Source organism: Gymnodraco acuticeps, unplaced genomic scaffold (assembly GCF_902827175.1).
Source record: "Gymnodraco acuticeps unplaced genomic scaffold, fGymAcu1.1, whole genome shotgun sequence".
Classification (NCBI taxonomy): domain Eukaryota; kingdom Metazoa; phylum Chordata; class Actinopteri; order Perciformes; family Bathydraconidae; genus Gymnodraco; species Gymnodraco acuticeps.
The window spans coordinates 1-26,088 of NW_022991805.1; the positions used below are offsets into that span (position 1 = coordinate 1).

Genomic DNA, 26,088 nt, shown 5'->3' on the forward strand with positions numbered 1-26,088 from the left:
AGTGATGAGTGTGACGCCTCCAGCCCGGACCTGTCTCACCCACCCCAGCTGATGGGAGACAGGGAGCGGGGGGGGCTCGTCACCTATTGGCAGACAGTCACATGGTCCAGGTTTCCTGAGCCGCTATTAGCCAACATCACTCTGTCCTGGAACAAGAGCCTGGAGCTGGTGGACGACGTCGTGGTGACCTTTGAGTACGGGAGGCCAACCACCATGGTGCTGGAGAAGTCACCTGACAGAGGTACTTCCTGTTGGTTTACTTCCTGTTAGGGTGCTGGAGAAGTCACCTGACAGAGGTACTTCCTGTTGGTTTACTTCCTGTTAGGGTGCTGGAGAAGTCACCTGACAGAGGTACTTCCTGATAGTTTACTTCCTGTTAGGGTGCTGGAGAAGTCACCTGACAGAGGTACTTCCTGTTGGTTGACTTCCTGTTAGGGTGCTGGAGAAGTCACCTGACAGAGGTACTTCCTGTTGGTTTACTTCCTGTTAGGGTGCTGGAGAAGTCACCTGACAGAGGCACTTCCTGTTGGTTTACTTCCTGTTAGGGTGCTGGAGAAGTCACCTGACAGAGGCACTTCCTGTTGGTTTGCTTCCTGTTAGGGTTAGGGTGCTGGAGAAGTCCCCTGACAGAGGTACTTCCTGTTGGTTGACTTCCTGTTAGGGTTAGGGTGCTGGAGAAGTCACCTGACAGAGGTACTTCCTGTTGGTTTACTTCCTGTTAGGGTGCTGGAGAAGTCACCTGACAGAGGTACTTCCTGTTGGTTTACTTCCTGTTAGGGTGCTGGAGAAGTCCCCTGACAGAGGTACTTCCTGTTGGTTTACTTCCTGTTAGGGTGCTGGAGAAGTCACCTGACAGAGGTACTTCCTGTTGGTTGACTTCCTGTTAGGGTTAGGGTGCTGGAGAAGTCACCTGACAGAGGTACTTCCTGTTGGTTTACTTCCTGTTAGGGTGCTGGAGAAGTCACCTGACAGAGGTACTTCCTGTTGGTTTACTTCCTGTTAGGGTGCTGGAGAAGTCCCCTGACAGAGGTACTTCCTGTTGGTTTACTTCCTGTTAGGGTGCTGGAGAAGTCACCTGACAGAGGTACTTCCTGTTGGTTTACTTCCTGTTAGGGTGCTAGAGAAGTCACCTGACAGAGGTACTTCCTGTTGGTTGACTTCCTGTTAGGGTGCTGGAGAAGTCACCTGACAGAGGTACTTCCTGATAGTTTACTTCCTGTTAGGGTGCTGGAGAAGTCACCTGACAGAGGTACTTCCTGTTGGTTGACTTCCTGTTAGGGTGCTGGAGAAGTCACCTGACAGAGGTACTTCCTGTTGGTTGACTTCCTGTTAGGGTGCTGGAGAAGTCACCTGACAGAGGTACTTCCTGTTGGTTTACTTCCTGTTAGGGTGCTGGAGAAGTCACCTGACAGAGGTACTTCCTGTTGGTTTACTTCCTGTTAGGGTGCTGGAGAAGTCACCTGACAGAGGTACTTCCTGATAGTTTACTTCCTGTTAGGGTGCTGGAGAAGTCACCTGACAGAGGTACTTCCTGATAGTTTGCTTCCTGTTAGGGTGCTGGAGAAGTCACCTGACAGAGGTACTTCCTGATAGTTTACTTCCTGTTAGGGTGCTGGAGAAGTCACCTGACAGAGGTACTTCCTGTTGGTTTACTTCCTGTTAGGGTGCTGGAGAAGTCACCTGACAGAGGTACTTCCTGTTGGTTTACTTCCTGTTAGGGTGCTGGAGAAGTCACCTGACAGAGGTACTTCCTGTTGGTTTACTTCCTGTTAGGGTGCTGGAGAAGTTACCTGACAGAGGTACTTCCTGTTGGTTTACTTCCTGTTAGGGTGCTGGAGAAGTCACCTGACAGAGGTACTTCCTGTTGGTTGACTTCCTGTTAGGGTGCTGGAGAAGTCACCTGACAGAGGTACTTCCTGATAGTTTACTTCCTGTTAGGGTGCTGGAGAAGTCACCTGACAGAGGCACTTCCTGTTGGTTTACTTCCTGTTAGGGTGCTGGAGAAGTCACCTGACAGAGGTACTTCCTGATAGTTTGCTTCCTCTTAGGGTGCTGGAGAAGTCACCTGACAGAGGTACTTCCTGATAGTTTGCTTCCTGTTAGGGTGCTGGAGAAGTCACCTGACAGAGGTACTTCCTGTTGGTTTACTTCCTGATAGTTAGGGAATGCTCCGGCATTGGGACAAAATGAACATGGGATCACTCCGGTGATTGTACGTACTTCGTCTCACTGGAATATTAACGGTCAGATTGAAGACAACATCGACCCAATTTTTCCGGTCAATGACGGGAGAGTTTTGAAAGTGACAAAACACTGTTTTCACACATTTAAAAACACTTAAACAATTAAACAACCCAGGATTCAGGCACCTTCCCTGGCTTGTAAATTGTGGTGATGCGCCCTGGAGGTATCAGACTATTTAAAACATGTATACCCAGGATTCAATCACTTTTCCTGGCTTGCAAAGTGCTGTGAAGCAGCCTTTTCTCTGGGTGCAGTCTGGGTGTGCATGGAGGGGTTTAGTCCGAGTGAGGAGTGCTCAAGTGTGGGAGAATGTGTAAGGCAGAGGAGGGTAAACAAAAAAGTTAAAGTGTGAACCTCCAGCAGGGCAGGTGGTGCTTTGAATAAGGCCAAATATTGATGCTGGTGTGCGGACAGTAAAGCACCACAAAAGCCATTACCTTTAAGTGTTACCAGGGCCATGAGAACATCCTCCACAGGAGGGTGGGTGGTGCTGTGAATAAGGCCAAATATTGATGCTGGTGTGCGGACAGTAAAGCATCACAAAATCCACCACCTTTAAGTGTTACCAGGGCCATAAGAACATCCTCCACAGGAGGGTGGGTGGTGCTGTGAATAAGGCCGAATATTGATGCTGGTGGGCGGACGATAAAGCACCGCAAACTCCACCCCCCCTTTAAGTGTTACCAGGGCCATGAGAAGATCCTCCACAGGAGGGTGGGTGGTGCTGTGAATAAGGCCGAATATGGATGCCGATGGGCGGACGGTAAAGCACAGCAAAATCCACCCCCCTTTAAGGTTACCAGGGGCATGAGGTTCTGTAGGGTGTGAACATCTGGGTTTAGTCCGTGGGGGAGTGCTTAAGTCCGGGGGCCCGGGGTCTCACGGTGTGCGATGTTATGGAAGTGCGCATGTTAGGGAGAGATTATGGAGCTGCTTAGTCCGTCATTTGGGGCTCTGTGAGGGGCTACAAATTGGTGATTTGCCCGGTCTATTTCATGATTTTCGAAATTCTCGAAATAAACGGCTAAGTGCCAACGGAGGAGGGGCTCAAAAAAGCGCAAGTCTTCGGCGCTTCCGGCGGAAGCCCCGGACACATTTTCACTCCCCCGGTGCATTTTACAACGCAGAGGGGAATCGAGACCTCCCTTCCTCCGTCGAAAAAATTAATTAATCTTTTCCAAGCAACCTTCTGCACAAAATCGGAAACCCGGTTTTTGAGAGCACTGAGAAAAAAAACGGCTGTTTCACATCATGGAGGAATGTGTCCGCTACATGAGTGCTTTGGCTCGGATACAATTGTTGCCTGGAGGACCCCAATCATGGTTCTTACCAAACTTTAAGTTTTTGAACTGGTCTCTGGAGGAATGCAAGGGGAGTTGTCAGGGAATTATGAGACACTATTTTGGGATACAATTTCTCCATTTTCACCCCTTTCCTCTGGTTCTCCCAAAAGATAACTTAGACTTTTCCTGACTCTGGAGGAATGTAAGGAGAGTTGTCAGGGGACTCTATCTGCCTTAAGAGACACTATTTTGGGTTACAATTTCTCCATTTTCACCCCTTTTCTCTGGTTCTCCCAAAATATAACAGAGTATTTTCCTGATTTCTCACTGATCGAATGAAAAACGCGACCCGCCATCGTAGGGCCTCCGCCGGCCCGGCCTCGTGCCGGTGCACTGGCGGTCGGTTCCTCCGAACTGCGGGTTCGACTCTGATGGCCGGGAGGGTGTGCTGCGTGTGAGAATTGACGGAAGCGCACCACCAGGAGTGGAGCCTGCGGCTTAATTTGACTCAATACGGGCGACATCACCCAGCCCGGACACGGAAAGGATTGACAGACCATTTTCTAGCTGACACTGCTTCTAATAATACTTTATGATGTGCTGACAGCCAGTCCACCACACAATAAACAAAAACGGCTGTCTGATACCCTGGACGAAAGTACCCTCTCTAAGTGCACTATGTCTCGGATATATCTGATGCCTGGAGACCCCCCCAGCCTGGTTCTTAACTTTAAGTCCAAACTGGTCTCTGGAGGAATGCAAGGGGAGTCGAAAGGGGACTCTTCTTGCTGTTTGTCTTGTCAAAATGTAGGGGTGTGTTTGAGGGGAGGGCCCTGGCTGTTTCGGCAGCCTCCGCTCCTCTCTTCTCTCCCTCCCCGAGACCAGCTCGTGCTCCCGCTGTAAAAGGCAGGTGCGCGGGCACCCACTGCCACTCACTCTGAGCCTGGCTCCCGAGCAGCGCGTTCTCCCCGGCAGACCGCCAGCAGATGAAAAACACCCACCTCTCCGCCTCTTCCGAGGGACGAGGGAACCGCGCGGGGGGGTCTGCTGGAGGCTCTGCTGGAGGCTCCTGCCGGGTGCTCCGTCCTGCGCTTCACCGGGACCCGGCTCCAACACTCGGAACTCTGACTCCAGCGCGGTGTGGCGGCCTCGCCCTGGCCGTCCACCGTGCGCCCTCCGGGTACCTGACTCCCTTGCCTCCTCCGGGGACAGGTGTGAGGGGTTCAATGCCTCCTCCCCCCGATGGAGCGCCCGGAGGTACTTTTATCCCCACGTTACCATGTTGTCTGGAGGATAGGACCGAGAGATGACATACTCTCTACCCGGGTTACAAGTCACTATTTTCGGACCCTTTCTTTGCTTTACTCCGGTTCTATCACTCTTTCCTCCTTTGACCATAACACGTGTTTCCTGCTGGGGTAGTGCCTGGTTCCGGGGCACCCCAAACCCTCTCATGGTCGGGGCACCATGAATTGATGCATCGGACCCAATGTTGCCATCACCAGCCCCGCGTTGGTGCGGAGGTGGGACCATTTAGCCCGGTGGTAACCCAAGTCCTCCCTTGGTCCGTGTACCAGGCATTGAAGCATCGAACCCATTGTTGCAATCACCGGTTACGCTAACGCATATAAACGGAGAAACACACAATAATTGAAATACAATTCTCTGTTTCAGTAAGGATGTCGTCCGAATGCCCGGTGTGCAGACTCTTCTATCTGGCTTTGAACAAGCACCTTAAGCACAAACATGCAATGTGTAACTTGGAGGAAAGAGGCATCATTCTTAAAATGGCTAGTGGCAGAATAAATGTTCGGACCAAACCCTGTCCCATCACAGGGTGTTCGTATGCTGGGAATAAACTGGACTGTCATGTGACTCATGGCCACCCTGAGTTATCCCGAGATGAGGAACATCAGGTCCTGGCAAGGCTGAAGCATAGTGTGGCCCTGCAGTTGCTCCATGACCTCAGAGAGACTAATCCCATCATTGGAATGGCTACATCATTGGATATAGACAATGAGGAGTAATACCCGGTGCACCCTCCACCCTTCTCCCCACATACTGAGTGTGACGAAGAGGACTGCAGGCAGGTGATGCTGGAAAATGTGGCATTGAGGGCTCAGAAGGATGCCCTCATTGATGAGGTGAAGACCCTGCGCTCCAGGCTGAAAAAGGGGCTAAAACCCAGGAAGCAGTGTGCCACTGCTGCTGTGCTTGAGGAAGAGGAAGAAAGTATACGATTTAAGGGCCTGGCAATCTCAAGTACCTCCGGCATAACCACAGCAGCCTCCGGTAGTCAGACCCCTCTCAAGACCCCGGTGAAGACTGTCATGCGGTCTCCAGCAGCCTCCGGTAGTCAGACCCCTCTCAAGACCCCGGTCAAGACTGTCATACGGTCTCCAGCAGCCTCCTGTAGTCAGACCCCTCTCAAGACCCCGGTCAAGATTGTCATGCGGTCTCCAGCAGCCTCTGGTAGTCAGACCCCTCTCAAGACCCCGGTCAAGACTGTCATGTGGTCTCCAGCAGCCTCCGGTAGTCAGACCCCTCTCAAGACCCCTGTCAAGACTGTAATGCGGTCTCCAGCAGCCTCCGGAAGTCAGACCCCTCTCAAGACCCCGGTCAAGACTGTCATGCGGTCTCAAGCAGCCTCCGGTAGTCAGACCCCTCTCAAGACCCCGGTCAAGACTGTCATGCGGTCTCCAGCAGCCTCTGGTAGTCAGACCCCTCTCAAGACCACGGTCAAGACTGTCATGCGGTCTCCAGCAGCCTCCGGTAGTCAGACCCCTCTCAAGACCCCGGTCAAGACTGTCATGCGGTCCCCATCAGCCTCCCGTAGTCAGACCCCTCTCAAGAGCCCTGTCAAGACTGTCATGCGGCCCCCAGCAGCCTCCTGTAATGAGGACTGGCCCTCTCCTCACTGGTCCACTGGGAAGGGACGGGGGAATACCATGAGTGAAATCACGTTGCCTCAAAGCATGGAGACGTACATTCAGACATACAGGCATCATTTTGAGGGTGTCGCACCGACAGTAAAACGGAAAGAAAATTGTCTGTCCAATGTCAGCCGGATAAAGAACTTCCTCGTATTCATGGCCCATGGTGTTAACCGGCTGTCCGATTGGCTGTTCCTAAAAGACACGGAGAGGGTCCGTGGCTGGAGCGAGTATATTGTAAAGTCGGGCCGGGCAGTCACAACATCGCTGTTGTTCCTGAAGAATGTGAACCATTTCCTGAGGTACTTGTCTGAGTCAAAGCTCCGGGGGTGCAGGCTCACCCAGTTTGATATGACCCACATCATCAGAGAGGTGAAAGCCAACATGAAAGACTTGAAAAAGTCTGTCACTGTCCACCAGTTCAAGATGAAGAGGAACAAGCTGGATCGTCTGCCGAGCCAGGCGGTGCTTCTCGCCGCCATGGCGGCCGCTGAGAAGCGCATCCCTGATCTGCTTGACCTGATGGCTTGCAACCCGACCTCAATCACCCAGTACCTGCTATATGGCTATCTAACCCTCCATTGGAGCCTACTGTATGGCCACCGTCCGGGTGTGTACGCAAACATGACCAACACTGAGGTGTTAGAGGCGGACTTAAGGGGCACTGCTGAGGGCTACATCATCCATGTGCAGGATCACAAGACTGCCAAGACATTTGGCGAAGCACAGCTGGTGCTTACAGTAAAGGAGTTTAGCTGGGTCATGCGGTGGATGGGGATAAAAGAGGGCTTGTCGGGTCCTCAGAATGAATTCTTCCTTTTCACAACGGGGAAGCATGCCTCCAAGAACCTGAACGCTCACTTGAAGAGGGCTTGGGCTGATGCTGTGCTAGAAACAGCCGTCACCTTCACAATCCTGCGCACTGCCCTGGCAGACAATATCAAGCATCACCAAGATCCAGAAAGCAGGTTGATTCTCGCCAGGTTTATGTGTCACGACGTAAGCACTGCAGACCAGTTCTACGTGAATACGCCTGGAATAAAGGAGGGATTGAAGATCCGCTCCATGTTCAGGGCGGCAGCAGCTGCAGCAGCATCATCGGAAGGAGTTCTACCGCCGTCAGATACCTCCGAAGAGGGCTCAGGGGCAGATAGCAGCGATACCTCTTCTTCAGGGCCGGTTGATACTCCTGATGTGGGGGTAGAGGCCGTGGACTCAGCCTTTTTCCCTCGGTGCACTGTACAAGTTAGACGGCTAATATGGCCCCCGCTAATCATGTTTTAATCATGTTATTTTTATGTTTATTATGCATATTGTGTATACTGTTTTTGTAAAAATAATGTGATAATTAAATATATAAAAAAACATTTATATAACCTTGAAGATTCCCAGGGGTTGATACAGTGCCAGGTATCAGACTATTTAAACAGAGTTTACCCAGGATTCAGACACCTTCCCTGGCTTGTAAAATGTGGTGATGCGCCCTGGAAGTATCAGACTATTTTGAACAACTTTTCCCGCCTTTCAAACACTTATTCCTGGGTTTTAGCCTGTCATTTTGCAAGATATGATTTAACATTGAAGCTCTCCTGTAAATTGACATATTCTGTCCATCTCCAGGAGAGCTTCAATGTTAAATGATATCTTGCAAAACGACAGGCTAACAATCTCTTCCAAACGTTTAAAAACACTTTTCCCGACCATTTAAACATTATTTCTGGCTTGTAAAGTGCAGTGATGAGCCCTGGAGGTATCATACTATTTAAACAAAGTTTACCCAGGATTCAGACACCTTCCCTGGCTTGTAAAATGTGGTGATGCACCCTGGAGGTATCAGACTATTTTAAACAACTTTTCCCCGCCTTTGAAACACTTATTACTGGGTTTTAGCCTGTCATTTTGCAAGATATTATTTAACATTGAAGCTCTCCTGGAAATTGACAATTTAAACACTATTTCTGGCTTCTAAAGTGCAGTGGTAGTATCAGACTATTTAAAGGGTTACCAGGGCCATGACAACATCCTCCACAGGAGGGTGGGTGGTGCTGCTGTGAATAAGGATGAATATGAATGCCGATGGGCGGACGATAAAGCACCGCAAACTCCACCCCCCCTTTAAGGTTCCCAGGAGCACGAGGTTCTTGAGGGTGTGATCATCTGGGTTTAGTCCGTGGGGAAGTGCTTAAGTTCGGGGGCCCGGGGACCCAAGGTGCGCGATGTTATGGAAGTACGCATGTCAGGGAGAGATGCTGGAGCTGCTTAGTCCGTGATTTGGGGGTCTGTGAGCCGCCACAGAGAGGTGATTTTCCCGGTGTATTTCATGGAAGTCTGACATAGCCTGTTTGCTCGTGTAAGGAAAAGGTCTGCCTTATGGACAGAGTTAACATGGGACTTGTCCTTCAAATGTACACATGTCCGCACAATGGAAATGTGATGTCAACTTCCAATGCAAAGTCCCTACCACCGGCATGACACATTTTACCAACTGTAAACCAACACTTGGGGGTGCTCTATGCATGTTTAATGGAATTTTTGTTATTCAGTCTTACCAGGGGCACGAACTTCTGACCGGTGTTCCCTCTTGGTGTAGTCCGTGGGGGAGTGTTTAAGTGTGGGTACACAGGTTCGCCTGGTGCACAAGGTTATGGAGGTGGGGGTCTTGTTGTTGCTCAAGTGTCCATACAGTATACGTCACCCCATATTCACATAACTTTTACCCGCCTTAAGAGACACTATTTTGGGGTACAATTTATCCATTTTCACCCCTTTTCTCTGGTTCTTCCAAAAGATAACTTGGACTTTTTCTGACTCTGGAGGAATGTAACGGGAGTTGTCAGGGGACTATATCTGCCTTAAGAGACACTATGTTGGGGTACAATTTATCAATTTTCACCCCTTTTTTCTGGTTCTTCCAAAAGATAACTTGGACTTTTTCTGACTCTGGAGGAATGTAACGGGAGTTGTCAGGGGACTATATCCGCCTTAAGAGACACTATTTTGGGATACATTTTTATCCATTTTCACCCTTTTCTCTGGTTCTTCCAAAAGTTAACTTAGACTTTTTCTGACCCATGTGCATCACCCTGGATCTCTGCCTATGTGCCTGTGAAATGCCTGTGAAATGCTGCTCTCTCCCTCTGTTCACATCACTTTTACCCAGCTTTCACACACTCATTCCTGGGTAAGAAAGCCATGTGCATCACCCTGGATCTCTGCCTGTGTGCCTGTGAGTGTGGGACCCTGCTTACAGCAGTGACTCTGCTGTACATTTCATGAGTCAAATGTGGATGAAATGGAGAGGTTTCAAGCTTCTTTCCTGGGTTACATAGTGCTGTGAAGCAGCCTGTCCTCTGGGTGGTGGGAGAGCGAGGTGCTGGAAGGAGCTCTCTGGGTCACAGCCTGCTGCTGCTGCTGCTGCTGCTGCTCCCTCTCCCTCCCTGTATTCACAGCACTTTTACCCAGCTTTCACACACTCATTCCTGGTTAAGAAAGCCATGTGCATCACCCTGGATCTCTGCCTGTGTGCCTGTGGGACCCTGCTTACAGTCGTTGGGGCTCTGTCACTTTGGGTAACCGCACCACTGTCAGACGTCTCCTGAGAATAGGGTTAGGGTATATATATGTACTTATATAAATATATACAATTTCAGAATCAAACAAGTATGAGAGCAATCATAATAACGCAACACAACCAAACAAACAAAGACTGGATATATCAACCCCCCCCCCCCCCCCCTCCCTGGTCGCTACAATGTGGAACTGAAATGAAGGGTCAAAAGTTTATCCTGTTTATAATAATAATATTACCTGATGGTCTCAGGTGTGTTTCTGTCATTGTTTACTTCCTGTTTATAATAATATTACTTGATGGTCTCAGGTGTGTCCTGGCAGCCGTACCAGTTCTACGCTGACGACTGCCTCGAAGCCTTCGGCATGCCTCCTAAACGTGTTGCTGATTTAGCGCCGAGCAACATAACCCGGGTCATCTGCACCGAGCAGTACTCCAAGTGGGTCGGAGTCAAGGTGAGCTGTGGGTACACCTGAGGGTACATACACACCTGAGGGTACATACACACCTGAGGGTACATACACACCTGAGGGTACATCCACACCTGAGGGTACATCCACACCTGAGGGTACATACACACCTGAGGGTACATACACACCTGAGGGTACATACACACCTGAGGGTATATACACACCTGAGGGTACATACACACCTGAGGGTACATACACACCGGAGGGTACATGCACACCTGAGGGTACATGCACACCTGAGGGTACATGCACACCTGAGGGTACATACACACCTGAGGGTACATCCACACCTGAGGGTACATCCACACCTGAGGGTACATACACCCACCTGAGGGTACATACACACCTGAGGGTATATACACACCTGAGGGTACATACACACCTGAGGGTACATACACACCTGAGGGTACATACACACCTGAGGGTACATGCACACCTGAGGGTACATGCACACCTGAGGGTACATGCACACCTGAGGGTACATACACACCTGAGGTTACATGCACACCTGAGGGTACATGCACACCTGAGGGTACATACCTGAGGACAGAGATGTCTTGGACTTGGACTCGAGTCGGACTTGAGTGCCGATTTTTGTGACTCGTGACTCGACTCGGACTCGCGCACTGATTGACGCGACTCGGACTTGGACTCGTGAATTCTCGTGCACGATGACTTGGACTCGGACTCTGACTCGTGAATTCTTGCGTATGATGACTTGGACTCGGACTCATGAATGTACCCCCCCCACGATGACTCGACTTGTACATTGACGCTCCGACTCGGACTCGAGCAAGTTTTCTCTGGAGTCTGATGTCCTCTATCTTGGCATGTTTACCTGCGAGGCGAGTTCACGCACTGGGCCCCGCTGTTCCAGTCTAGAGATGTCTAGAGACACACCCCGCATCGCGCTGTATGCTTTCACACATTCTGCTTCCACATTGGGAAAGAGCAAAATGCTCGTTATGTGGAAAAGAGATTGAAGAGAAGGCTCCGTAACACATTACTCTAAGGATCGAGTTCAGACATATAGGCTGTCTTGAACACTATCATCTAAGTAACGTGATCCTATCAATAAATAAAGATTCAGCCGATAACACGAAAGCACATGGCTACTTAGCATGCAGAATGATGTCATGTTGCATGTGAAGTAGCCATGTGCTAAGTAGCCATGTGCTAAGTAGCCATGTGCTAAGTAGCCATGTGCTAAGTAGCCATGTGCTTTCTGGGGCTTAATCTTTATTGATAGAATTTAAACATTCACTATCGTAATTGTAGCGTCCCGGCTGAATGATGGTCTGACTCTCTAACTGATGGTGTATCTGTTTATTGATCACCCTTGCTTTTATACAATCATTACCAACGTAAGAGCTTGTGCCCTTATCCGCCAGGTGCTAAAAACCCAATGCAACTATTTAGTATATTTAAGCAATAGCTCACGACAGGCCGTGGTATATGGTCAGTATATCACAGCTAGGGGGCGTGGTTCAACCCCCTTAGCTGTGATATAATGACCATATATCACGGCCTGAAGTGAGCTATTGCTTTTATAAAACGGTTACCACGTGTGGCAATATGAAAGAAAAATACACACTTTAAATAGTTTTTATTAGTAAATAATGATGTTCAAAATAAAATAGTCCCTCCATTGCCTTCTGCACGAAACATAGTGCGAGGTGGTTGCTATGCAACAACACTAACAGCTAGCGAACATATTAGACAGAGAGCGGTGATCCATTATTTGGCTATTTATTCACATTAATGTGTTTGTTGCCGTTTAATGTGCAGCCACTGAAAACCTGTCCAGCATCAGTAGCATGGCTTACGAGGTTACTTGTATAGGTTGAGGTTGTTCTGGCTGTTGCTTGGCATGGCGAGAATATTGCTCCACTTTCTCCGGTAAGGCAAGGCAAGGCAATTTTATTTATATAGCACTTTTCAGCACGTGGTGATTCAAAGTGCTTTACAGATTAAAAGCAAACGACATTTAAGAACAAATACAGCACAAATACATTATAGAATAGAGAATAGAATAGAATTCCTTTATTGTCATCGCACCAGGTACAACGACATTTTAAAAAGCAATCCTCGTAGTGCATTTCCACATAAAACGAATAAATATATATATATTAGGGCTTTAATAACGCGTTAACGCAAAAAAAAATTAACGCCACTAATTATTTTAACGCGATTAACGCATGTGTATTTTTTGTCCTCGGCCGCCCCGTAGCTTCAGAGCGCATCGAGTTTAAAATACCATCTACAAGCTGATGCTGAGAGCCCCGCTCCTGCCGTCCGCTTGCGGCAGACCACACTTCCACGCTCACCGGCAGGCCCGGACTGGCCATCGGGAGGACCGGGAGAGACCTTACGTGTATCGCTGTTGTTAGCAGAGCCAGCGCAGCGCCTCCCCAGATCTGGCGCCCTAGGCGAACATCTATTACGCCAGTGCTACGGGCCGGCCCTGAGTTCATATGCAACTCGAAAATATATTTCTCTCTCTCTCTTCTCTCTTCTCTCTTCTTTCTCCTCTCTCCTCTCTTCTCTATTTTCTCTTCTTCCTTCACTCTCTTCTCTCTCTCCCTCTTTCTCTCAACGTTGGTACGCAAATGCGCCTTTTTTCAAATGACACGGTGCTCTTTTTTTGGCGGAGGTGCGCAAAGCCAGTTGAGTAGCACTTGAAATGTTTGGCTCTATGAAACCTGATATACTTATATGATTCTGTTTTCTTCAAGGTTGTGTCTTCCTGGTCGAATGTACTTATTGTAAGTCGCTTTGGATAAAAGCGTCAGCTAAATGCAATCTGATGTAATGTAATGTAAAATAAAAGGGGGGTAATAAATAAATAAAAGGTCTAGGGAAAGGCTCTATTGAACAGATGGGGTTTGAGGGCTTTTTTAAAAGCCTCCATGGTCTGTGGTGCTCTCATGCTGTCGGGGAGAGCGTTGCAGCCGAGCAGAAAGCCCGGTCTCCCATAGTACGGAGCTTAGTCCTGGGGGGTCTGAGGAGGTTGGTTTTGCTGGAGCGGGTGGTCCGCAAGGAGGTATGGGGGGTGAGGAGTTCCTTGAGGTAGGGGGGGGGGCAGTTCCATGGACACACTGGTGGGTGAGGACGGAGACCTTGAATTCGATCCTCAGTTCCACGGGGAGCCAGTGTAGTGCTTTAAGGATGGGGGTGATGTGATCGTATTTGCGCACCCTCATCAGGATCCTAGCAGCGCTATTCTGAATGTACTGGAGCTTCTGATCAGATGGGCGTCCATTTTAACACCCAGGTTGGTGACTATTGAGGAGAGGGGAATGTCCTGGCCGGAGAAGGTGATGGTGGTGATGGTGGATGACCGAACTTGGTGTGGGGTGCCAACTATAATGGCTTCGGTCTTGGAGCTGTTGAGTTTCAGGAAGTTTTTCTTCATCCACGCCGTATCTCCTCCAGGCAGGCAGTGAGTGTGGGTGAAGGCAGGGCTGCAGAGGAGGTGAAGGCAGGGCTGCAGAGGAGGTGAAGGCAGGGCTGCAGAGGAGGTGAAGACAGGGCTGCAGAGGAGGTGAAGGCAGGGCTGCAGAGGAGGTAGGGTTGATCCTGAGGTACAGTTGGGTGTCATCAGCGTAGCAATGGAACGATACTCCATGTCGGCTGATGATAGAGCCAAGGGGGAGCATGTAGAGTGTGAAGAGGTTGGGGCCGAGAACTAATCCTTGAGGGACACCACAGTTAACGTTGTGGGTACCCGACTCTGCCTCGCCCAAGGAGACGTACTCTGTTCTCCCGGTGAGGTATGATCTGAGTAGTCGAGTCTACTGAAAATAAAAGCATGGACAAGTTTTTCTAAATCCTGTTGCGACATTAGTTTTTTAATCCGTGATATATTCTTCAGGTGGTAGTATGCAGACCTAATAACTGTTGTAATGTGACTGTTAAAATTCAGGTCTGAGTCCATCACTACACCCAGATGTCTGGCTTTGTGAGTTATTTTGTAGTCTGCCGACTGAAGCTCTGCGATTACTTTTAATCGGTCCTTCTTTGCTCCAAAAACAATGATCTCAGTTTTTTGTTTGTTCAATTGGAGAAAGTTCTGAGTCATCCAGTCAGTGATGTGCTCAATGCACTTGCTCAGTGTTCTAATCGGAGAATAGTCTCCCGGTGTAATTTTTAAATAAATGTGGGTATCGTCTGTATAGATGTGATAGCTTAGATCGCTCTTTTTAATAATTTCAGCCAGAGGTAGCATATAAATATTAAAAAGCAAAAGTCCTAAGATGGAGCCTTGAGGAACCCCGCATGACATATTTATCAGTGTTGATTTGTAATTGCCTGTTGAGACAAAGTTTGTTCTGTCCTTTAAGTAGGAACTAAACTAGTTTAGAGCTGTTGCTGAAACTCCCACCCAGATTTCAAGACGGTCTAGCAATATGTTGTGGTCAACAGTATCAAAGGCAGCGCTGAGATCTAATAATACTAACACTGATATTCTGCCACTGTCTGTGTTCAAATGGATGTCATTTAAGACCTTAACAAGTGAAGTCTCAGTGCTGTGGTTAGGTCGAAAGCCTGACTGAAACACATCAATACCGTCAGTTAAAAACATGAAATTACTCAACTGTTGAAAAACTGCTTTTTCAATCAACTTGCTTAAAAAGGGAAGGTTTTATATTGGCCTGTAGTTATTCATTATGGTTTTGTCTAGGTTATGCTTTTTTAGGAGTGGTTTAATTATTGCAGTTTTCAGGGCCTGTGGAAATACACCTGATTGAAGAGACTTGTTTACTATGTGTAGTATATCTGAGGCCAAGCAATGAAAAACAGTTTTGATCATCCGGTCGGGATGATATCGAGGCTACAGGAGGAGGATTTCAGATGTTGGATAATGTCTTCCAGGTCTTTAGCATTTATCAGACGGACTTGGATCGATCCTACGCTGTCATTGGAGATAGTCGCAATTTCTACAGGCTCGCACTACCTGTTAGCATCTGGCATATGTTAGCATCTAGCTCTCCTGCTTACAAACTTTTAGCCATACCTGCTTATACAAGTAGTAGTTTTAGTTGTCTGCGATCTGCCGAGGCCTACTCCCACCTGTCGAGTACGGCTGTACTGAGGTGTTTTTCCTCCGGAGACGTCGTGAAGAGACGGAGCGGCTCTACCTGTTGCTGCCTGCGATCTGCGATCTACGGAGGCCTGCTCCCACCTGTAGAATACGGCTGTACAGGAGAGGTTTTTACCCCGGAGTCGTCGCGGAGAGACGGAGTGGATCCACGCTTCGGGCTTGGCCTGCTTCCACCGGGCGTGTGCTGCTGTACGGAGGAAGATTTTACCACCACTGGGGCCTGCTTTCCACCTGTCCTGGTTCTGCTGTCGCAGAGGCCTGCTTTCACCCCGGGGATACCACGGAGGGACCGGAGCGCTTCCACACTGCTGTTTTCGCCTGTCCTTTGCTGCTGTGCTGATTTTGCTCCAGGAACATCGCGGATACTGTGTGCTGGTCTGGGAAAATGGCCCATATCGGGATTCTGCTGTGCCTGTTAACTGTTTTGGACTATGAGAAGATCTCTAGTCATTCTGAGGAGTCTACTGGACTCAGGTCTGTTCTGCCACCCGCAGTGGGCATCCCCTGCAAAGGTTCGGATGTGTTGCTCAAACAATTACCGGTTGCCTTGTCACAGACAATCTGCTCTACAAAATATGTTTGTCTTTTTTGTTTTCCTGTGATGATGGTTCTTTGGGACTGCTTCTTAAGCTCTAATCACACTCTCGCAGACTTTTCCGGTGTTTCTAAAGTAGATGACGGTGTATTTGTGTCGTTTAAGAGGAAAATATGCCTGTTTTTGTTGTTGTTATTACTGTCAGGAAATGTACAACCTAACCCTGGTCCGCCCAGTAGTAGTAGTCAGATCGCTACTACTGCTGATTTTAAAGCTAGGTCTGGGTTGGGTTTCATCCACTTGAATGTGAATGAATTCTTCCTTTTCACAACAGGGAAGCATGTGTTAGAGTCGGTGAGGTCCTGATAATTTATTCCGGGAAATTACTCTGACCTACTAATTGACCTGACCGAAGTTATTGAGTCTATGTAAGTTTACTGCTTGGCTCAGATCCACCAACGTCAGCAAGATCTCACCTCTATTAACTCCTGAAGAACCAGGTTCAATTAACTGCTGTTTCAATTCAGACAACTCTATTAAATCTGTTTAAGCGATCCCGAAGGATTTTGATATCAGTAAATGAGGTGTGGCCCTACCTAAGTGTGAGTGTGGCAGGGTGCAGTCTTACCTTTGAAGCAGGAGAGGAGAGCGCAGATGTCTTTTAAGTTGTCCCAGTCCAAAAGGTGGGATCAGTTTATTTGAAGAAAAATAGGTCCAAACTAATACAGGGTTTTTACCTTCTCTCTTTACAACATTATAATCATACTAAACAAAATGATGCTGTGATCATGTTCAAATATGAAACTTTAATTCACAGTCTTACATTTATTACCAAAATTGTAATTTCAACTGCCCAATTCAGTTGTGATTTTTAAATCTCCCGATATAATTTAGAGGCATTTCCTCATAAATGACCGGTGATAATAAAAAGCACATTCAAACTTTCATTTTCACCCAATCAATTCACATCAATTTCATACCTTTTTTCCGACACAGATGGCGGGTACTAAAATCCACAAACACATACCTATCTCCCGCAGGTATTCGGAGGAAGATTCTCAAAGGTGGCGGTTACTAATACTCACAAACACATCTCAATTAATTCCACTCATTCACAAAGTAATTCACTCAGCTTTCAACGAAGAAAATCAAGAGATATTTACCAAGTTTGAGAGAACCTTACCGAGAGCTATTAACCCAGCTCTGAAGCTCTAACTCTCTCACCCACTGTCTTTATGCACAAAAACCGGATAGAAAACCCCAAAAACACCTCCTCCACACCCAATTTTGTGGAAAACTGTGCATGGCCTCTGATGTACAGGGCTGGACATGACCAGACATATTATATAGCTTATGGCATAAGACACACCTTCTCATGTTTGTGTAAAAAGGACATGACCCCTGTAGGACTTGAAAAATATTATTCTCGGCTATGACATAACCAACCCTTTTGAGGCCTCAATGTGTTTCTCCTTAAGTCAGGAGCCCCCCTCCCTGTGCACCGCTGTGAGAGGAGAGGGAATAAACTGCCTTCTCCCTTATCAGTGACACCCATAACTCATTATAGGCCTTACACTCAACTTAACAAACTACTTTGTTTATACTGTAAATATAGAAAAACATAACATATGAAACACTTTCATTGTGAGTTATACAAGAATATAATTGATTATACTTGATTATAATTAACTTTGGTTTTAAGCATTCAACATACTATGAAGATCTCAACACAAGCCTCCAGGAACCTGAACGCTCACTTGAAGAGGGCTTGGGCTGATGCTGGGCTAGAAACAGCCGTCACCTTCACAATCCTGCACACTGCCCTGGCAGACAATATCAAGCATCACCAAGATCCAGAAAGCAGGTCGATTCTCGCCAGGTTTATGTGTCACGACGTAAGCACTGCAGACCAGTTCTACGTGAATACGCCTGGAATAAAGGAGGGATTGAAGATCCGCTCCATGTTCAGGGCGGCAGCAGCAGCAGCATCATCGGAAGGAGTTCTACCGCCGTCAGATACCTCTGAAGAGGACTCAGGGGCGGAGAGCAGCGATACCTCTTCTTCAGGGCCGGTTGATACTCCTGATGTGGGGGTGGACTCAGCCTTTTTCCCTTGGTGCACCGTACAAGTTAGACGGCTAATATGGCCCCCGGGCCCCCGCTAATCATGTTTTAATCATGGTATTATTATGTTTATTATGCATATTGTGTATACTGTTTTTGTAAAAATAATGTGATAATTAAATAAATAAAAAAACATTTTAATAACGTTTAAGATTCCCAGGGGTTGATACAGTGCCAGGTATCATACTATTTACACAGAGTTTACCCAGGATTCAGACACCTTCCCTGGCTTGTAAAATGCGGTGATGCGCCCTGAAGGTATCAGTATTTAACCAAGTTAGATCCTAAGAAACCGGCCGGCCCGGACAACGTAGAACCTTTCTTTTTAAAGATAGCTGCAGATTTTATTGCTCCTCCTCTCACTACTCTTTTTAACCTCTCCCTCAGCTCTAGCACAATTCCAAAAGTATGGAAGTCAGCGTATGTCCTGCCTTTGCTAAAAGGAGGGGAGGCCACCTTATTAAATAACTATAGGCCAATCTCTAAGTTGTCAGTTCTGGCTAAGGTTCTTGAACGCTTAGTGAGTGAACAGGTAAAGGAGTTTTTATGTAACAATGACATCCTGTCTAAACATCACTAGGCCAGGGTGGGTGGAGGGGGTCAGGAGGACGGGACTGAGCTGACCGCCCAGAGGCACAGCAGAGGACCAGGAAGGGATCTCGGGCGGACGGCCCGGGGGCAAGGCAGAGTTCAAAAAGGGGGATTCGGGCGGACGGCCCGGGGGCAAGGCAGAGTCTAAGGTGGGGGACTCGGGCGGCCGAGCATGAGGGCGAAGGCAGCGGCAGGAAGTGTCAGGGGGCCGGGATCGCGGGCGAAGACCACGGCTCACAGAGAGCCGGGATCGAGGGCGAAGACCGCGGCTCTCAGGGGACCGGGCTCGAGGGCGAAGACCAGAGAGCGCCGGAGGCCGGGCAGGACCCGGTGTCGGCCGGACAGGAACCGGAGCTGGTGGGACAGGCCTCGGCAGGATCCCCCACGGAAGAGGACCAGGACACGGGATTGGCAGGACCCCCGGCGAGACAGAGGATGGCGGGGCCTCCAACGGGACAGGACAAAGGGTTGGCAGGACCCCCGGCAGGAGAGTAGACGGCGGGACATCCAACGGGACAGGACATAGGGTTGGCAGGACCCCCGGCAGGAGAGTAGACGGCGGGACCTCCAACGGGACAGGACAAGGGGTTGCAGGACCCCTGGCAGGAGAGTAGTCGGCGGGACTCCCAACGGGACAGGACATAGGGTTGGCAGGACGCCCGGCAGGAGAGTGGTCGGCGGGACTTCCAACAGGACTGGACATAGGATTGGCAGGACCCCCGGCAGGAGAGTAGTCGGCGGGACCCCCAACGGGACAGAACATGGAGTTGGTAGGAGCCCCAGCGGAACCTCCAACGGCACTTCAGTAGGGACTTGAGTTGGGACTGGAGAGGGAACTCGAGAGGTGACTCGAGAGGGGACTTGAGGAAACTGGAGAGGGGACTCGAGAGGGAACTTGAGATGGGACTAGAGTTGGGATTTGAGAAGGGACTAGGGAAGGGACTCGCGAAGGGAACTAGAGGAGGGACTAGAGAGGGGACTAAAGGAGGGACTAGAGAGGGGACTAGAGGAGGGACTAAAGGAGGGAACTCGAGAGGGAACTGGAGAGGGGACTCGAGAGGGGACTCGAGAGGGGACTCGAGAGGGGACTCGAGAGGGGACTCTGGTAGGAACTTGAGAGGTGACTAGAGAGGGGACTCGAGAAGGGACTCGAGAAGGGACTCGAGAGGGGACCTGAGAGGGGACCTGAGAGGGAACTGGAGAGGGAACTGGAGAGGGAACTGGAGAGGAGACTTGAGAGGGAACTCGAGAAGGGACTCGAGAGGGGACTCGAGAAGGGACTCGAGAGGGGACCCGAGAGGGGACTCGAGAGGGGACTCGAGAGGGGACCCGAGAGGGGACTCGAGAGGGGACCCGAGAGGGGACTCGAGAGGGGACTCGAGAAGGGACTCGAGAGGGGACTCGAGAGGGGACTCGAGAGGGGACCCGAGAGGGGACTCGAGAGGGGACTCGAGAGGGGACCTGAGAGGAGACTGGAGAGGGAACTGGAGAGGGGACTCGAGAGGGGACTCGAGAGGGGATCCGAGAGGGGACTCGAGAGGGGACTCAAGAGGGGACTCGAGAGGGGACCTGAGAGGAGACTGGAGAGGGAACTGGAGAGGGGACTCAAGAGGGGACTCGAAAGGGGACTCGAGAGGGGACTCGAAAGGGGACTCGAGAGGGGACTCGAGAGGGGACTCGAAAGGGGACTCGAGAGGGGACTCGAGAGGGGACTCGAAAAGGGACTCGAGAGGGGACTCGGGTAGGAACTTGAGAGGGGACTTGAGAGGGAACTTGTGTCGGTCGGTACGCCGAAAGGACACGGGGAGCTGGCGTCGTCTGGGGAGCCAGCAGGAGACGAGGTGCTGGAGTCGGCTGGTATGCCGACAAGACTCGGGGAGCTGGAGTCGGCTGGGGAGCCAGCAGGAGACGAGGTGCTGGAGTCGGCCGGTACGCCGACAAGACTCAGGGAGTTGGTGTTGGCTGAAGAGCCAACAGGAGACGAGGTGCTGGAGTCGGTCGGTACGCCGTCAAGACTCGGGGAGCTGGCGTCGGCTGGGGAGCCAGCAGGAGACGAGGTGCTGGAGTCGGGACCATGACTGCTGGAGCCGGTACTTGAGCCGGAACCATGGCTGGAACTGGGGCCGGAACCATGGCTGCTGGGCCCGGTACTTGAGCCGGAATCATGGCTGGAAATGGGGCCGGAACCATGGCTGTATGGGCCAGCTCTGGTGCAGGGACCACGGTTGTAAGATCCAGTTCTGGAGCCGGAAACATGGCTGTAAGGTCCGGAGCTGAAGCCTGGATCATGGCTGTGTGGGCCGGTTTTGGAGCCGGAAACATGGCTGCTGCGGCCGACACTGGAGCCGGAACCATGGCTGCTGGGGCTCGGGCTGCTAGCCTGGCCTTGCGACGACTCCTCTTAGCAGCCTCCTGAATACTCCGTGGACCTCCATAAGCCTGACGAGTTCCGGAATACGACTCCTGGACAGAAGCAGGAACTGGGACAGAAGCACGGGTTGACTTCAGGCGGAACCCACCAAGGCGTATGGTGCCAGGTTGGGAATTGGGAGACAGGGAGCTAGCATGCCTGGGGCTAGCAGGCCGGGAATCACATGCTTGAAGGAAGTCCAAAATCCAGTCAGGTAAAAACTCAACAAAACATGGTTTCTCTGCTGCCAACCGGAGCGCCTCTACCAGAGCGGCCCTCTTCTGCCGAACATTGGACGCTCCCTTCCACCAATCGAAGCAGCAAGCCAGATAGAAAGTTAAATGCTGTAATTCAACCTCCCATGGATCATCTGCTGGGTCCATTTTGTGGTCGGTTCGTTCTGTCACGGTAGAGCAAAGGAAGCAGGACCCAAATGCAGATTAAACTGATAATACCTTTATTTCAAGGATAATGAAATAGAACTTGGACAGACAGAACACTCACCGGTGAACACAGTCAACAACAAAAGACAAACCGACAAAGACAGACAGAAAAACCATAACTTAAATACACACAAGACTAATCACACAAACAAGACACAGGTGAGGAGGAAGGAGAAAACACAGGGGCCACAGGTGAACACAATTGGGTAATCAGACACACCAGGGAAACTAACGACAGGGAACCACAGACAGATCCAAACAAGACACAACACAACGCAGACAGAAAACCAAAAACAGATCTAGACAAGACAAAACACCACAAAGACAGATCGTGACAATTTGTATGCGGATGATACCGTGATGTACTGTGCAGGTCCCTCCATTCAGGAGGCTGTTTTTAACATTATTCAGACTCAGCTCTCTGAGCTAAAGCTTCTTTTAAATGTTGAGAAAACCAAGGTAATGCTCTTTTCTAAAGCTAAAAAGACACCAGAGCCTGTTTTAGATATTGTAACTACGCAAGGAATAAAACTTGAAGTGGTTACCTGTTACAAATACCTTGGTATCTGGCTTGATGATTGTCTCTCTTTTAAACTTCATGTCAATAACCTGCTTAAAAAGCTGAGGGTTAGGCTAGGTTTCTTCTACAGGAACAAGTCCTGTTTCTCGCTTGAGGCCAGGAAAAGGCTCTGTGACCTTTTGACCTGTGCTGGACTCTGGTGATCTGGTCTATATGAATGCACCTGCCCATTGCCTGGTCAAGTTAGATGCTGCGTATCACAGCGCTCTGTACAGTCACAAACTGTAAAGCATTAACCCATCACTGTACCCTGTATGCAAGGGCTGGTTTGCTTTCACTAACTGTACGGAGGCTCAGTCACTGGTACCTTTTTATATACAAAGCCATGTTAGGGAAACCTCCATCTTATATTTGCTCCCTGATCTCACGGAGAATTGTAAGTGGCTACTGCCTGAGATCGCATGCTGTGGTTTTATTAAATGTGCCAACTGCTAGGACTGTCTTAGGGAAGACAGCTTTTAGATGCGCAGCTCCTCTGTCTTGGAACAGTCTGCAAATTAAATGGAAACTGAACAATCTGGTGCCACTAAATGTTTTTAAAGCTCGGTTGGATGCGACTCAATCGGAAGCTGTTGGTACCTGTTTATGTGGATCATTATGTAAATGATGCTGTATGATGTCCTTTTGTTGTTCTGTTTATGTTTTTATGTTTCATGTGGAACTACTTGAGCAGGTCTCCCTTGAAAAAGAGATCAATGATCTCAATGGGATTTATCTGGATAAATAAAGGTTTGAAATGAAAAAGTGTGTCATGATGTCTGGATTGGCTTTGGGTGGACACAGGGACAGTACATTTGCTGTACCTGATGCAGAGGCACTGACTGCCTGTCTGATCTGCATGATGTTGTCAGTTAAGAAGGAGGCCAAGTCATTGCAGGCCCTGGTGGATAGAAATGCTGAGGCTATCGACACTGGGGGGTTAGTTAGTCTGTCGACGGTAGCAAACAAGGCACGTGAGTTGTTTTTATTTTTGGTAATGATGTCAGAGAAGAAAGACTGTCGTGCCTTTTTTATTTCCTGATTATAGAAACCGAGTTTCTCTTTATATATTTCGAAGTAAACTTGGAGATTTGTTTTTCTCCACCTGCGTTCAGCTTTTCTGCACTCAGTTGTTGCTTTTCTCACAGTCATGAATTTTCTCCATGGAGATTTTTTCTTGCTAGATACTTCCTTTATTTTAAAGGGAGCGATGGCATCTATAACATTTGTTATTTTAGAATTAAAATGATCAACTAGCTCATTTACTGAGAAGTTGGCATGGGCAATTGAGGGAGTAAAAATCTGAGCAAACATTTCCTCTGTATTTTCAGTTAAGTGACGTCTAGTGGTTACCTCTTTCTTAAAAGTTGTATGCACGGTAGAGCTCTCAAAGAAAACACAGGAATGGTCAGAGAGCGCAACATCAGTCACCACAAGCTTAGAGATGTTCAGACCCTTTGATACAATTAAGTCCAGGGTGTGCCCCTTATTGTGCGTCGGACCCTTGACATGCTGAGTCAGTCCATAGTTATCAAGAACACTAAACAGTTCTTTAGCCCCTCTGTCCTCAGGGTTGTCAACATGGATATTAAAATCACCAACAAAGATTAAACGGTCAAAGTCAATACACACTATAGACAACAACTCGGTAAAATCATCAAAAAAGCTTGCACAGTATTGTGCAAGCTTTTGAGAGATTCGGGATTCGAGATTGGGCTTCCAGCAGCTCTGGAGAGAGCTTTGCACCTGTGGCCACTAACGCTCATCATCTCTCTGCTTTGTTTCAAGACCCCGTCAGAAAGCTTTTGAATGGTGCTACTTTCCCAGTTGGTCTGCCTGCTCTTCACGTAGCTCTGCATGTCGTGTGTAGGTGCTTTCTGGAGAGAGGCACTGCTCAACCCACTCCTCCATAGTGAGACCCCCCGGAGGTCCAAGCTAACCTCACATGTTTCCATCTTAAGCTTTGTAAGTTTGTTTCGTAGCGGACTAAATGTAAATATATTTATAAAACGGACAAGTCAAATCAAGCAATCTGATTGGTCTATAGCATTTTTGCCGACCTTTTTTATTACAGATTTGAAAACATTGTTGCTTGCTTTAAAAGTAGCACAATTCATGATGTCAAACCTTGGAAAGTATCTAGATATCCCTGCCCTAATGCCAAAGTAACTGGCAACTGAATATGTGTCGCCATTTGATGTCTATGTCTGGACCGCTGCGTAACAATGAGGGTTTCTGCCCCGTTACTTCTCCGCTGTTTTCTTGTCCCAGTTTGAAAAGCAAACTACAGGCAGTTTGTTTTTCAGCCCAACTGTATACAGTTAAATCGACCGGACTTCTTTCTGCAGATGTGAGCGTCCTTAACAACGGTCAATAAGTCCTTGCTGCACATTATCCCTTACATGTTTCCATTTCAAGCTTTGTTAGTTGGTTGTAGCTTTTCTCAGACGCGGAGGGATACTGACTTGTGAAAAGTAACAATTCTACCCGTGATATACGCTCATTATATCACGGCTAAGAAGATTAGTCAGATTGCTTGATTTGACTTGTCCGTTTTATTTATTCGTCATCTATCCGTCATTATACATGTGTGTTTACACTGCTCCGTCGTCCATTGACTTCCGGTAAAAGTTCCTTCAAAATAAGAGTCCCGATCTTATTGCTATCAAAATAAAAGTGCAAAACGAAAACTTTACCATAGAAAAATATTGGCATACAAATATAATCACTTCTCTAAAAGGTAACTCATTTTAAATATAGTTAGACATATTAAAGGTAATTTACAATACGAATAATAATATTAGTAACATTAATAAGCTTTATATTTGTATATCACCTATTACAACAGTAGCCAAACTGGCTTTACAGCAGTTCAACAGACAGATTAGTATAACATGACAGGATGAAAGCAATGTAGAGGAGCAGCTACATTTCAACACATATATCCACGAAGGTTAATACATGAAGACTTGTGACTCGGACTTGACTCGGACACTCCTTGGGTGACTCGGACTTGGACTCGGACTCGAACAGTGGTGACTCGAGAGTGACTTGGACTCGTGAATTGGTGACTAAGACTACAACACTGCCTGAGGATACATACCTGAGGATATATACAATTTTTACATACATATTTCTTAGAGAGCATGTTTACTGACCTCAGTATCGACCAATAGGAGGAGAAGCAGGTGGTGTTCGAGGTCCGTTCTCGTTTCGGGGTCTTCGCCGGTCCGAAGCTGATCAACATGGCCGCCCTGTGGACGCGCATGGAGACGATGCAGGGACTCAGAGAGTTCTTCAGCTTCACCAACCTGAGGCTGAGGCTGCTGCGCCCGGCACTGGGAGGGACATACGTCCAGAGAGACAACCTGTTGAAGTACTTCTACGCTGTGTCCAACATCGATGTACCTGCCAGGTAACACACACACACACACACTCTCTCTCACACACACACACACACACACACACACACACACACACACACACACACACACACACACACACACACACACACACACACACACACACACACACACACACACACACACACACACACACACACACACACACACACACACACATACACACACACACACACACACACACACACACATTTAAATACTTGATTTGGTTCCACAAATGATATTACATAAGACAGGGAATCAAATATATCGGGGCTAAGCAGCACAGAACACATAGCAACTCCTTCTCCACACGGCTAAGCAGCAGCCTTAAGGGAACACACACACACACTGGGAGGTACTGGTACTTATACGCTGTGTCCAACATCGACGTCAGAGTTCCCGTTAGCCGGTAATTACTGG

General features: G+C 48.6%; 1 protein-coding gene across 1 annotated transcript in view; it reads left to right on the forward strand.

The window, feature by feature from the left end:
* Positions 1 to 19: 19 nt before the first annotated feature.
* The window catches only part of LOC117535238 (netrin-G2-like), a 31,832-nt gene continuing 5,763 nt past the window's right edge, over positions 20 to 26,088 (forward strand). The window contains exons 1-3 of the mRNA XM_034199631.1: positions 20 to 241; positions 10,338 to 10,483; positions 25,441 to 25,679. Coding sequence (XP_034055522.1) covers positions 52 to 241; positions 10,338 to 10,483; positions 25,441 to 25,679 — 575 coding nt within the window. The 5' untranslated portion in view covers positions 20 to 51. The remainder of the gene's footprint in view (positions 242 to 10,337; positions 10,484 to 25,440; positions 25,680 to 26,088) is intronic.